This window comes from Macrobrachium nipponense, chromosome 25 (assembly GCF_015104395.2).
Source record: "Macrobrachium nipponense isolate FS-2020 chromosome 25, ASM1510439v2, whole genome shotgun sequence".
Lineage (NCBI taxonomy): Eukaryota > Metazoa > Arthropoda > Malacostraca > Decapoda > Palaemonidae > Macrobrachium > Macrobrachium nipponense.
In genome coordinates this window covers 35,379,730-35,393,684 of record NC_087214.1, presented here as the reverse complement: position 1 = coordinate 35,393,684, position 13,955 = coordinate 35,379,730, and the positions used below count along the sequence as shown (strand labels likewise).

Sequence of the window (13,955 nt, the reverse complement as noted above, 5' to 3'; positions counted from 1 at the left end):
CCAGTACCATTATAGGTATTTATTAATGGTAATAGTACTGGGACTTTATGGACACCCTGTACAATCAAGCCTGTTCATGAGGAGTATTTCGAATTCAATGTAAATCTGTTCATTCTTTCCCTAGGCCTATATTGTTATTCTGAATAACACTCATGTTTTTTTATTTATTCTAACAGGAAAAAAACATCTTTACGAAGACACTAGGACCCATAATCTGCTGCGTCACACTTATCAGGATGACGAAGATGAAGTGTGTCATGCTGGCTATGGTCCTCATGGTCCTAGTAGGCCTATGCATAGTCAAGGAGCTGACCAACAAGAGGTCCTACCGGAAGGCCGTTCCTTCCGCCCTTTGCAGCGAGGTGAGTCCGATACATTATTATTATTTTTATTTATTTATTTTAAAGTTACATCAAATCTCCGGTCATCTGTAGCCCCCTGGCCTAAGTTTTCACCTCTATAGGTCTATGATCATCGCGCCATATTGTCCCCGATTTATTCTGACTGCTAATATATTCTCCTCAAAGCTTTATTCTGGCTCCCAATATGCTTCCTAAAGCTTTATTCCGACTCCTAATAAACTTCCTAAAACACTGACAATCTTATTTTCGTCATAATGAAGTCTTACATAGGCCTCTTTTCCCGCCATATCTGGGAATGCCACAAACCACAGATATTTATCTTCAGTTTCAGCGAGAGAGATGGAACATTATTCTACCACTTTCTCTCCGCGGTTCCTTATCGTGTTTTTTAAAGTGATTTGTAGTGTACTTCTCTCTCTCTCTCTCTCATATCAGTAGGTACTATTCCCTACTATCTGAGAAAGCAAGTCTCTCTCTCTCTCTCTGTGGTGGTCGCTAACTGGTTTCATTTGAGAAAAAGATATATAGCTTTGTTAAAACTTGTAATAAGATCAACATATCATCATATATATATTATATTATATATATATAATAATATATATATAGATAGATTATTATAGATATATAGTATAGTATCTATATTATAATATATTATATATATATATATATATATATTATATATATATATATATATATCTAGATTAGGCTACATACTACTATGAGATTCAGGGCCTCTGTAACACGGTTTTTCCGCAATAACTTTTTATCTATGCATTTCATAAATATAACGCTTATTCAGAATACATATTATATCAAACAACATAAATTTTGAGTGTCTTCTGCACTACGTAGGTTGAATAAATTTGGTACTTATAATGTAAAAGTGACCTTTTTTGAAGACGGGCCAACTAACTCAGAGAAAATGTTTCGAACGCACTTGTTACGTAACTTATGACAGCATTTCTTCCCTCTTCTCGATGGATGATTGGCTATACGTAACGAAGGCTAAACCTCTGGCAACAATGACATACAAATTTAAATACAAGCAAAGCAGTACACCTTTATGAACTCTGGAACCTCCCCACTGATAATTGTCATAATGAACAAACCAACAAAATATGTTAATAAATATAAAAACACTTCGATTATTAGTCTAACTCCTAAAATAAGTTTCCAAAGACATTACAGTCTACTTTATAGGTCACAATCAGATTGACAAGATGTAGGGAATAGTTGGTAATTATCAAAAACATAGTAGACAAGCTTGATTTGATAACTGCTATATCCAATGTCAAGCAATTTTTATTTATTGGCTATCTACCCATTTACTGAAAAAAAAATAGCCGGTACCGTATATTGGCTTGAAACCTTCACCAATAATTATCGTCAGAATGGTGACTTCATGAGGCTCCACCCACTTTCGCCTCGTTATAATTCAGGATAACACTGAAGGCTACCATGGGCATTGTTGGATTAGAAAATTTAACTTCTGGCTATAAAAACTAACTTCTCGAGTAGTTGTAAGAAGTGCTAAATGATCCTCAAGGATCCCAGCAGTTGGCCTAAACGTTTAATTCATGTATATTACTGCTATACTGTTGCGGCACTACTGCTACAGTAGTATTACTACGCTAGCACTGATACCCAACCCACATCTATGTATCGTTCCGCCATTCATAAAGTCTTTGGGTTTCAGAGCCGATGGAATTTCTGTCTGGTGGATGGGCGGGGCAACATTTAGTCAAAAGGTGTTTGTTTACCTTGCTTACGTAATGAATGTTTTTCGACTCTTGGCTCGTAATCATTGGCCACGGCGTCGGCCAGATCATTTTTACTCTATAAAAATTAAAACTATCGGGTTTAGGTTATTGATAATGCTGACAAAATTTGTGTGTGGTTGTAAAATATATACATATGTCAACTTTCAGCTACATCCGATGCTTTGACAAGGAGCAAAGTCCAAAAAACCGTGTTACAGAGACCCTGAATCTCATAGTAATTGACTATCTATACTCGTTTTTTTTTCTCCATCTGTCCACCCACCTGTGGTGTTTGCATATGGTAACACTGCGTCCCGGGTTTTAAATAGTTACGATATGTGTAAATTTTAGGTAAATAAAAGAATTTCTGGGTGTACATTCGCAACTGAAAAGTGTTTTAATAATTTACAGTATAGGAATTACACCGTTAATATTCGAAATAGGATATTGCTATTATTGTTGAAAATAAGCTGCCTTTACTGGATGGCGAATGGAACAGCCAGACGCAGTGGCGGGAAAAGTGCTAAAACGCACTTTATAAACATTGAAAGTAGGTACTGTTATACTTACGTGTAATGAAGTAACATATAGCTTAGTAGCAGAGTAGCTGTGGTCCAATAAAGTTGACATCTTGCCGTAGTGAACAGTGAGAGAAGCACTTTTCCCGCCACTGCCTCTGGCTGTTCCATTCGCCATCCCGAAAAGTCAGTTTACATTTAACAATAATAACAATATATTATTTCGAATATTAACGGTGTAATTTTCACACTGTAAATTATTAAAACACTTTTCAGTTGCGAATGTACACCCAGGTATCCTTTTATTTACCTAAAACTTACACATAGCGTAACTATTTAAAGCCCAGGACGCAGTGTTACCATGCGCGAGCACCACAGGCGGGTGGACAGATGGCAAAAAACTGAGTATAGTTTAATAGTTTAATCAGGGTTGGCGGTTTAAACCAAATGGTTTAAACCATGGTTTAAACCAGTCAATAAACAAACCAAGGTTTTTTGTTTTTATTTTTATATTTTTTAGTCGTCATGTTTCCTTTATAACTTTTATTTTAGGTAATATATATTTTTGGCAACTTTTGGTGTTTTTATCAGTTACTTGGATTTTCAAATAAAATTGGCAATGTTAATGTTTACTTGTTTAGCCTACTAAAACATTTGAATTGTAACTATCTTACAGTATATTTGTGTTACCGTGCCATAATATAACATTTGATGTAACTGAACATATTCATACAATTGGTAAACCTCAGATAATGAGGTTAAAAGAAATTTGTAAATTATTTTATATCTTTAATAAAAAAAAAAGGGGGTGGTGTTAGTTATAGTCTTTGTTTAAAACTTTGTATAAAAAACCAACTTCCCGGCCATTTTGATTCCCAGTCTGTTTCTGAGCTTGGAGTGTACCAAACAAAAAATAGAAAAGATTCTCTCAACGCTTGCACTTGAAGTAAGTCCATTTAAGCAAACCACAGATATCTCCTATCACACTGATATCAATTTTGCCTTTTAATGAACGCCACCAGGAGCAAGGGGTAAGACGAGAAATGACTGAAAACTCAAACTTGTATGTCAAATACATATAGGGCCACATAATTGTGTGATTATAATTAAAATGGCTTTAGTTTTATACTGGGTAGCCCAAAAATGAAATAAATCCATAAAAAAACCACAACTAGTAGCACAAAAAAATTTTTAAAAAAAACCATAAAAACCCATATTTCATGGTTTAAACAAAAAAAAAAACCAGGTTTTTGGTGTTTAAAAAAAAAAAACATTGGTTTTCGCCAACCCTGAGTTTAATGATGCCTGAAGTTGGCTACACGGCGGCCATATCATGAACCAAATTTGGAAATAACAGTTATACTTCACAGTTACTGAGCTGTGAATTAATTAGGACTATTTAACTATTACTATAATGCAGTCTGAAGTCATATGAATGCTATAATTGGCTAATTGCAAGTACACCGTTGCTGTGGAGCTGTGAAAACGACCACAGGCGTGAAAGTAATGACATCGCAAAAAAGGGGTAGTACTATGGGGTTACTATAGCCAAGCCCAGCCACAAAAGACGGGTATATGGAGGTCAGCTAGGGCATTACAAGGGAAGGGGCATTTATAGGGCGTAAATATAGAGGTTTTCCTAAGCAAACCGATTTAAATTTTGATGAAAACGAACAGTAGAATTAGGAGTATTTTTCATCGATCGGTTATGTCTTCAAGTTGTAATGTTGGAAGTAATGCCATACTATATATCTCTCTTCAGGCATTGGGGCTGTTTAGATAATTTTAAGGCCCATCCACAATATAGGAAACATTGTTTACAAACAGTTTCTAAACAATGGTTACAAACAATGTTTTCAAACAATCTTCTTCTTAGACCTATGTGGGCTTCTCCGTGATCACATAATGTTCACCTAAGCTCGTTTACATCGTAATTATATTAAAATAAATTACGTAAAATACTATTACATCACTGAGCGTAATTACATTAAAATAAATTACGTATAAATTCTATTACATCACTGAGCGTAATTAATTAAAATAAATTACGTATATATAATATTACACCACCGAGTGTTATTACATTAAAATAAATTACGTAAAAATACTATTTAACTTACTAAAAGCCATAAAAATAGAGTGTAAAATTACATTAATAGTTTAAAAGCACCAATCGGACGAGACTACTTTTTTTTTTTTTAAATACCGGTCATAATAGATGCGATTGGTACTATAGATTTACTATAGTTTTCTCAATTTGGGCGTATATAGTATACTCTGGGCCGTGGGCGTATGTAGTACTTCGGACAGTGGGCGTACGTACTACTAAACCGCTTAATGGCTACTCCATGAAGATGGTTCTTTCACCCAAAAATGCAAGACATTCATTACTTTCTAACAAAAAAATACATCAGATTAGACTCAAACTTAACTGGACGATATATCTGGATCTCCAGAACGGTTAAACGGACTTCGATGTAACTTGGCACGATTCGAGGCCTTAGCGGGAAACATCTGAAGGCAGAATTTTATCAAGATTGGTCTAATGATTCCAGAGTTATGAAGGGAAAAGGTAAATGCAAAGAGAAATATATATACTTACGTTTAGTAGCAGGGAGAAATCCGTCATAGCCACGTCTGGAAAAAAAAATTGGGAAAAAAATTGTTAAAAAGAGATGTTTCCTATCAAGCAGGCGGTCTCATGAACGAAAAGTAACTGTTGTGCATTGCATTATATATTTTGTGCATTTCATTATATATTCGATTGCTAAGTTTTCCTTCTGGATAAATTACAATATAAAAACCTGAGGAAAAAACCAATATTGAAAGAAGTAACGAAAAACAAAATATTCCAAATTTCGCCAGAAAGGTAGAGAATGACGTATAGTTACTATACCCAGCCAAAAAAATAATAAATAAATACAATAAAATAACTTTTACTGCAAAATGCTTCAAAGATCTACCCTATCTGATAGCATTTACGAATTAATAGACTTAACTACTCTTCAACTGTTAGGACGCCGAAGAAATGGTATATATATATATATATATAATATTATAATATATATATATATATAATATTAAATATATATATTATAATTATACATAATAATATAATATATATTACTCAATACATACACATAAAATTTCAAGTCCTGTCCTACCACCTGTTCTGATTAGTGAGCTACCTTAATAAAAAAAAAAAAAAATTGAAAGTAAATCATATTTTATTATAAGTTCCATGGCCTTTTTTCGGGTGTGTGAGGTTGGGTTGTTGAAGACATGTTCAGATCAATTATGTGGTCACGTGTCTGCTAATTGGAGGTCATGTTCTTACTCATGTCTGTCTTATACATCAAGAACAAGTTCATTTATACATCATGAATAATTTAACTTATACATCAAGAACTAGATGGTTTATTATTGACTTATACAACAAGAAAAGGATGGCTTATCATTGACTTATACAACACGAACAAGATGGTTTATTAGTGACTTAAACATCAAGAACAAGATGGTTTATTGCTCACTTATACATCAAGAACAAGATGGTTTATTATTGACTTATACATAAGAACAAGATGGTTTATCATTGACTTATACATCAAGAACAAGATGGTTTATTATTGACTTATACATCAAGAACAAGATGGTTTATTATTGACTTATACATCAAGAACAAGATGGTTTATTATTGACTTATACAACAAGAACAATATGGTTTATTATTGACTTATACATCAAGAACAAGATGGTTTATTATTGACTTATACATCAAGAACAATATGGTTTATTATTGACTTATACATCAAGAACAAGATGGTTTATCACTGACTTATACATCAAGAACAAGATGGTTTATTATTGACTTATACATCAAGAACAAGATGGTTTATCATTGACTTATATATCAAGAACAAGATGGTTTATTATTGACTTATACATCAAGCACAAGATGGTTTATTATTGACTTAAACATCAAGAACAAGATGGTTTATCATTGAATTACACATCAAGAACAAGATGGTTTATTATTGACTTATACAACAGGAACAAGATGGTTTATTATTGACTTATACAACAGGAACAAGATGGTTTATTTATTGACTACATTATCAGAACAAGATGGTTTATTATTGATTAAAATCAAGACAGATGGTTTATTATTGACTTACAACAGAACAAGGTATGGTGTCGTGGAATTATTAAACATAAGAGGTTTTTATATTGACTTATACAACAAAGACGATGGTTTATATTGACTTATCAAGCAAAAGAATGGATGACTTATACAACAAATACAAGATGGTTATTATTGACTTATTACAACAGAACAAAAAGATGGTTTATTATTGAACTAGATCAACAAGATGGTTTATTATTGACTTATACATAAAGAACAAGGTGGTTTATTATTGACTTATACATCAGAACAAGATGGTTTATTATTGACTTATACATAAAGAACAAGATGGTTTATTATATTATACATCAAGAACAAAGAATGGTTTTATTTATTGATTATACATAAAAACAAGATTATTATGGACTTATACATAAAGCAAGAGGTTTTATTATGACTTATACATAAAGAACAAGATGGTTTATTATGGACTTATACATCAAGAACAAGATGGTTTATTACTGACTTAAACATCAAGAACAGAATGGTTTATTATTGACTTATACATCATGAACAAGATGGTTTATTACTGACTTATACAAGAACAAGATGGTTTATTATTGACTTATACAACAAATACAAGATGGTTTATTATTGACTTAAACGTCAAGAACAAGATGGTTTATTATTGACTTCAACAGCAAGAAAAAGATGGTTTATTATTGACTTATACATAAAGAATAAGATGGTTTATTATTGACTTAAACATCACGAACAAGATGGTTTATTACTGACTTGTACATCAAGAACAAGATGGTTTGTTACTGACTTATACCTCAAGAACAAGATAGTTTATCATTGACTTATACATCAAGAACTAGATGGTTTATTATTGACTTATACATCAAGAACAAGATGGTTTATTACTGACTTATACATCAAGAACTAGATGGTTTATTACTGACTTATACATCAAGAACAAGATGGTTTATCATTGACTTATACAAAGAACAAGATGGTTTATTACTGACTTATACATCAAGAACAAGATGGTTTATTATTGACTTATACATCAAGAACAAGATGGTTTATTACTGACTTATACATCCAGAACGAGATGGTTTATTATTGACTTATACATCAAGAACAAGATGGTTTATTACTGACTTATACATCAAGAACGAGATGGTTTATTATTGCCTTATACATCAAGAACAAGATGGTTTATTATTGACTTATACAACAAGAACAAGATGGTTTATTACTGACTTATACATCAAGAACAAGATGGTTTATTACTGACTTATACATCAAGAACGAGATGGTTTATTACTGAATTATACATCAAGAACAAGATGGTTTATTATTGACTTATACATCAAGAACGAGATGGTTTATTATTGACTTATACATCAAGAACAAGATGGTTTATTACTGACTTATACATCAAGAACAGGATGGTTTATTATTGACTTATACATTAAGAACAAGATGGTTTATTACTGACTTATACATCAAGAACAAGATGGTTTATTATTGACTTATACATCAAGAACAAGATGGTTTATTATTGACTTATACATCAAGAACAAGATGGTTTATTACTGACTTGAACATCAAGAACAAGATGGTTTATTACTGACTTATACATCAAGAACAAGATGGTTTATTATTGACTTAAACATCAAGAAAAAGATGGTTTATTATTGACTTAAACATCAAGAAAAAGATGGTTTATTAGTGACTTCAACATCAAGAACAAGCTGGTTTATTATTGACTCATACAACAAGAACAAGATGGTTTATTATTGACTTAAACAACAAGAACAAGATGGTTTATTATTGACTTATACATCAAGAACAAGATGGTTTATTATTGACTTAAACATCAAGAAAAAATTGTTTATTATTGACTTAACCATCAAGAAAAAGATGGTTTATTATTGACTTCAACATCAAGAAAAAGATGGTTTATTATTGACTTATACAACAAGAACAAGATGGTTTATTATTGACTTATACAACAAGAACAAGATGGTTTATTATTGACTTGTACATTAAGAACAATATGGTTTATTATTGACTTATACAAGAACAAGATGGTTTATTATTGACTTAAACATCAAGAACAAGATGGTTTATTATTGACTTATACAACAAGAACAAGATGGTTTATTATTGACTTATACAACAAGAACAAGATGGTTTATTATTGACTTATACAACAAGAACAAGGTGGTTTATTATTGACTTATACAACAGGAACAAGCTGGTTTATTATTGACTTAAACATCAAGAAAAGATGGTTTATTATTGACTTATACAACAAGAACAAGATGGTTTATTATTGACTTATACAACAAGAACAAGATGGTTTATTATTGACTTATACAACCTGAACAAGATGGTTTATTATTGACTTATACAACAGGAACAAGCTGGTTTATTATTGACTTAAACATCAAGAAAAAGATGGTTTATTATTGACTTATACATCAAGAACAAGATGGTTTATTATTGACTTAAACATCAAGAACAAGATGGTTTATCATTGACTTATACATCAAGAACAAGATGGTTTATTACTGACTTATACATCAGGAACAAGATGGTTTATTACTGACTTATACAACAAGATGGTTTATTACTGACTTATACATCAAGAACAAGATGGTTTATTACTGACTTGAACATCAAGAACAAGATGGTTTATTATTGACTTATACATCAAGAACAAGATGGTATATTATTGACTTATACATAAAACATAAGATGGTTTATTACTGACTTATACATCAAGAACAAGATGGTTTATTATTGACTTATACATCAAGAACAAGATGGTTTATTATTGACTTATACATAAAAAATAAGATGGTTTATTACTGGCTTATACATCAAGAACAAGATGGTTTATTACTGACTTGAACATCAAGAACAAGATGGTTTATTATTGACTTATACATCAAGAACAAGATGGTATATTATTGACTTATACAACAAGAACGAGATGGTTTATTATTGACTTATACAACCTGAACAAGATGGTTTATTATTGACTTATACAACAGGAACAAGCTGGTTTATTATTGACTTAAACATCAAGAAAAGATGGTTTATTATTGACTTATACATCAAGAACAAGATGGTTTATTATTGACTTAAACATCAAGAACAAGATGGTTTATCATTGACTTATACATCAAGAACAAGATGGTTTATTACTGACTTATACATCAGGAACAAGATGGTTTATTACTGACTTATACAACAAGAACAAGATGGTTTATTATTGACTTATACATAAAAAATAAGATGGTTTATTACTGACTTATACATCATGAACAAGATGGTTTATTACTGACTTGAACATCAAGAACAAGATGGTTTATTATTGACTTATACATCAAGAACAAGATGGTATATTATTGACTTATACATAAAACATAAGATGGTTTATTACTGACTTATACATCAAGAACAAGATGGTTTATTACTGACTTATACATCAAGAACAAGATGGTTTATTATTGACTTATACATCAAGAACAAGATGGTTTATTATTGACTTATACATCAAGAACAAGATGGTTTATTATTGACTTATACATCAAGAACAAGATGGTTTATTATTGACTTATACATAAAAAATAAGATGGTTTATTACTGACTTATACATCAAGAACAAGATGGTTTATTATTGACTTATACATCAAGAACAAGATGGTTTATTATTGACTTATACATCAAGAACAAGATGGTTTATTATTGACTTATACATCAAGAACAAGATGGTTTATTATTGACTTATACATCAGGAACAAGATGGTTTATTATTGACTTATACATTAAGAACAAGATGGTTTATTATTGACTTATACATCAAGAACAAGATGGTTTATTATTGACTTATACATCAAGAACAAGATGGTTTATTATTGACTTATACATCAAGAACAAGATGGTTTATTATTGACTTATACATCAAGAACAAGATGGTTTATCACTGACTTAGAACATCAAAGAACAAGGATGTTTTTATTATTGACTTATCATCAAGAACAAGGATAGTTTTATTATGACTTATACTCAAGAACCAAGATGGTTCATTATTGACCTATACTTAAGAACAAGATTTGGTTTTATTACTGAATTATACCTCAAGAACAAGAATGGTTTATTATTGACTTATACATCAAGAACCAGATGGTTCATTATGACTTATCCTCAAGAACAAGATGGTTTTATTATTGACTTTACATAAAAAATGAGGGTTTATTACTGACTTATACACCAAACAATATGTTTTATTATGGACTTATACAACAAGCACAGTAATGGTTTATTTTATTGACTTATACATCAAAAACAATATGGTTTATTATTGCCTTATACATCAGCAAAGATGGTTTTTATTATTGACTTATACAACAAGAACAATATGGTTTATTATTGGACTTATCACCAAGAAACAATATGGTTTATTATTGACTTATACACAAGAAACAAGGATGGTTTATTTATTGACTTTATCATCCAAGAACCAAGATGGTTTATTATTGACTTTACAACAAGAACAGCTGTTTATTATTCTTATACATCAAAGAACAAAATGGTTTTATTATTGACTTATCATCAAGAACAAGATGGTTTATTATTGACATACAAAAACAAGAACAGCTGGTTTTATTATTGAACTTTATACAACAACAAAACAATAATGGTTTTATTGGACTTATACAAACAAGCAAATTGTTTATTTTGACTTATACTCCAACAAGCTGGTTTTATTACTGACTTATAACAACAGAAAAAGCTGGTTTATTATTGACTTAATACAACAAAACAATTATGGTTTATTAATTGATTATACAACAAGACAAGATGGTTTATTATTGCTTATACAACAAGACAGGATGGTTTATTATTGACTTATACATCAAGAACAAGATGGGTTTATTATTGACTTTATCAACAAGAACAAATTTATTTATTGACTTATCCAACAAGAACGGATGGTTTTATTATTGACTTATACAACCAAGAACAAGATGGGTTTATTATTGACCTTATACAACAAGAAACAATATTATTGACTTATACAACAAGAACAAAGATGGTTTATTATTACTTATCAACAAGAACAAGATGGTTTTTTATTATTGACTTATACATTAAGAACAACATGGTTTTATTTTGCTTTACAAGAAGACAAGAGGGTTTTTATTGACTTAAACATCAGAACAAATATGGTTTTTATTGATTATACAAGAAGAACAAGATGGTTTATTATTTACTTATACAACAAGAACAAGATGGTTTTATTATTGACTTCAACATCAAGAAAAAGATGGTTATTATTGACTTATACAACAAAACAAGATGGTTTATTATTGACTTATAACAACAAGAAAAGATGGTTTATTTATTGACTTGTACAATTAAGAAAAACAATATGTTTATTATTGACTTATACAAGACAAGATGGTTTATTATTGACTTAACACAAGAACAAGATTGTTATTATGACTTATACAACAGAACAAGATGGTTTATTATTGAAACTTATACCAACAAGAACAAGATTGTTTATTATTGACCTTGTACATTAAGAAACAATATGGTTTATTATTGACTTATACAAGAAAAAGATTGGTTTATTATGACTTACTCAAGACAGATTGGTTTTTATTATTGACTTATACAAACGGAACAAGATGTTTATTATTGACTTATACATCAAGAACGGATGGTTTATTATTGAACTTAACAACAGGAACAAGCTGGTTTATTTTTTTATTGACTTATACATCAAGAACGAGAAAAGAGGTTTATTTATTGACTTTATAACAACATGAACAAGATGGTTTTATTATTGAGCTTTACATCAAGAAGGGGTTTTTATTGACTTTATACAACAAGAACAGGATGGTTTATTATGACTTATACAACCAAGACAAGATTGGTTTAATTATTACTTACATCAAGAACAATATGTTTTATTATTGACTTATACATCAAGAACAAGATGGTTTATTATTGACTTATACAACAAGAACAAGGATTGTTTATTATTGAACTTATTACAACAACGAATTTATTGGTTTATTTACGACTTTTAATTTACAACCAAGGGAACAAGATGGTTATTGACTTATGCATCAAGAACGAGATGGTTTCTTACTTGGCTTATACTCAAGAGCAATATGGTTTTATTATTGACTTAACCTCAGAACAAGATGGTTTTTATTGACTTATACAACAAGAACAATTATGGTTTATTATGACTTATCCAATCAAGACAATATGGTTTATTATTGACTTATCAATTCAAGAACAAGATGGGTTATTTGTGACTTATAACAACAAAAACAGCTGGTTTTATTATTGACTTATCCAACAAGGAACAGATGGTTATTAATGACTTAATCCATCATAACAGGCTGTTTATTTAAGGACTTATACATGAAACACGATGGTTTATTATTGACTTATACATTAAGAACATGGTTTTTATTATTGACTTAAACCTAAAGAAACAAATGGTTTTATTATTGACTTATACATTAAGAAACAAGATGGTTTATTTATTGACTTATACATCAAGAACAAAAGATGGATTATTATTGACTTATACAACAAGGAAACAATATGGTTATTATGACCTTCTACAACAAGAACAAGGAAGCAACATTTCCGACCTTCACACCACAATAGTCTCACTGTGAGTTTCTCTGCCATGTTTCTTCATCAAACACCAACACACAATGAGCGAATAACCTCACATGCAACCATTGCAATGTGCAATGCAAAGCCTCTGCAGAGAGTTCCTTGTCCCTCTTACGCAACCGACCATCGTAAACGCGCTAATTACGACCCTGTTGTCCCGCGTAATTGCCAATTCACAGCTGCAAACTTGGGTCAGAATCAGCCCCAAAATATTATAGAAGTAAAACGAGGAAAAAAAAAATTGATCCTACGAGGAAAATATTTACAGTCCAGTGTGAGAGAGAGAGAGAGAGAGAGAGAGAGAGAGAGAGAGAGAGAGAGAGAGAGAGAGAGCAGCAGACTGTTGCTATCTCAGACTGTAGGGAATATTGACACAGAGAGAGAGAGAGAGAGAGAGAGAGAGAGAGAGAGAGAGAGAGAGAGAGAGAGAGAGAGAGAGAGAATATACTATATATATTGCTCT

The 13,955-nt window shown here is 30.8% G+C and overlaps 1 protein-coding gene across 1 annotated transcript in view; it reads left to right on the top strand.

Annotated features, from left to right (window-relative positions):
- The first annotated feature begins 221 nt into the window (after positions 1-221).
- LOC135199352 (lysosomal cholesterol signaling protein-like) overlaps positions 222-13,955 on the top strand; it is a 60,719-nt gene continuing 46,985 nt past the window's right edge. Inside the window, exon 1 of the mRNA XM_064227310.1 lies at positions 222-362. Coding sequence (XP_064083380.1) covers positions 237-362 — 126 coding nt within the window. The 5' untranslated portion in view covers positions 222-236. The remainder of the gene's footprint in view (positions 363-13,955) is intronic.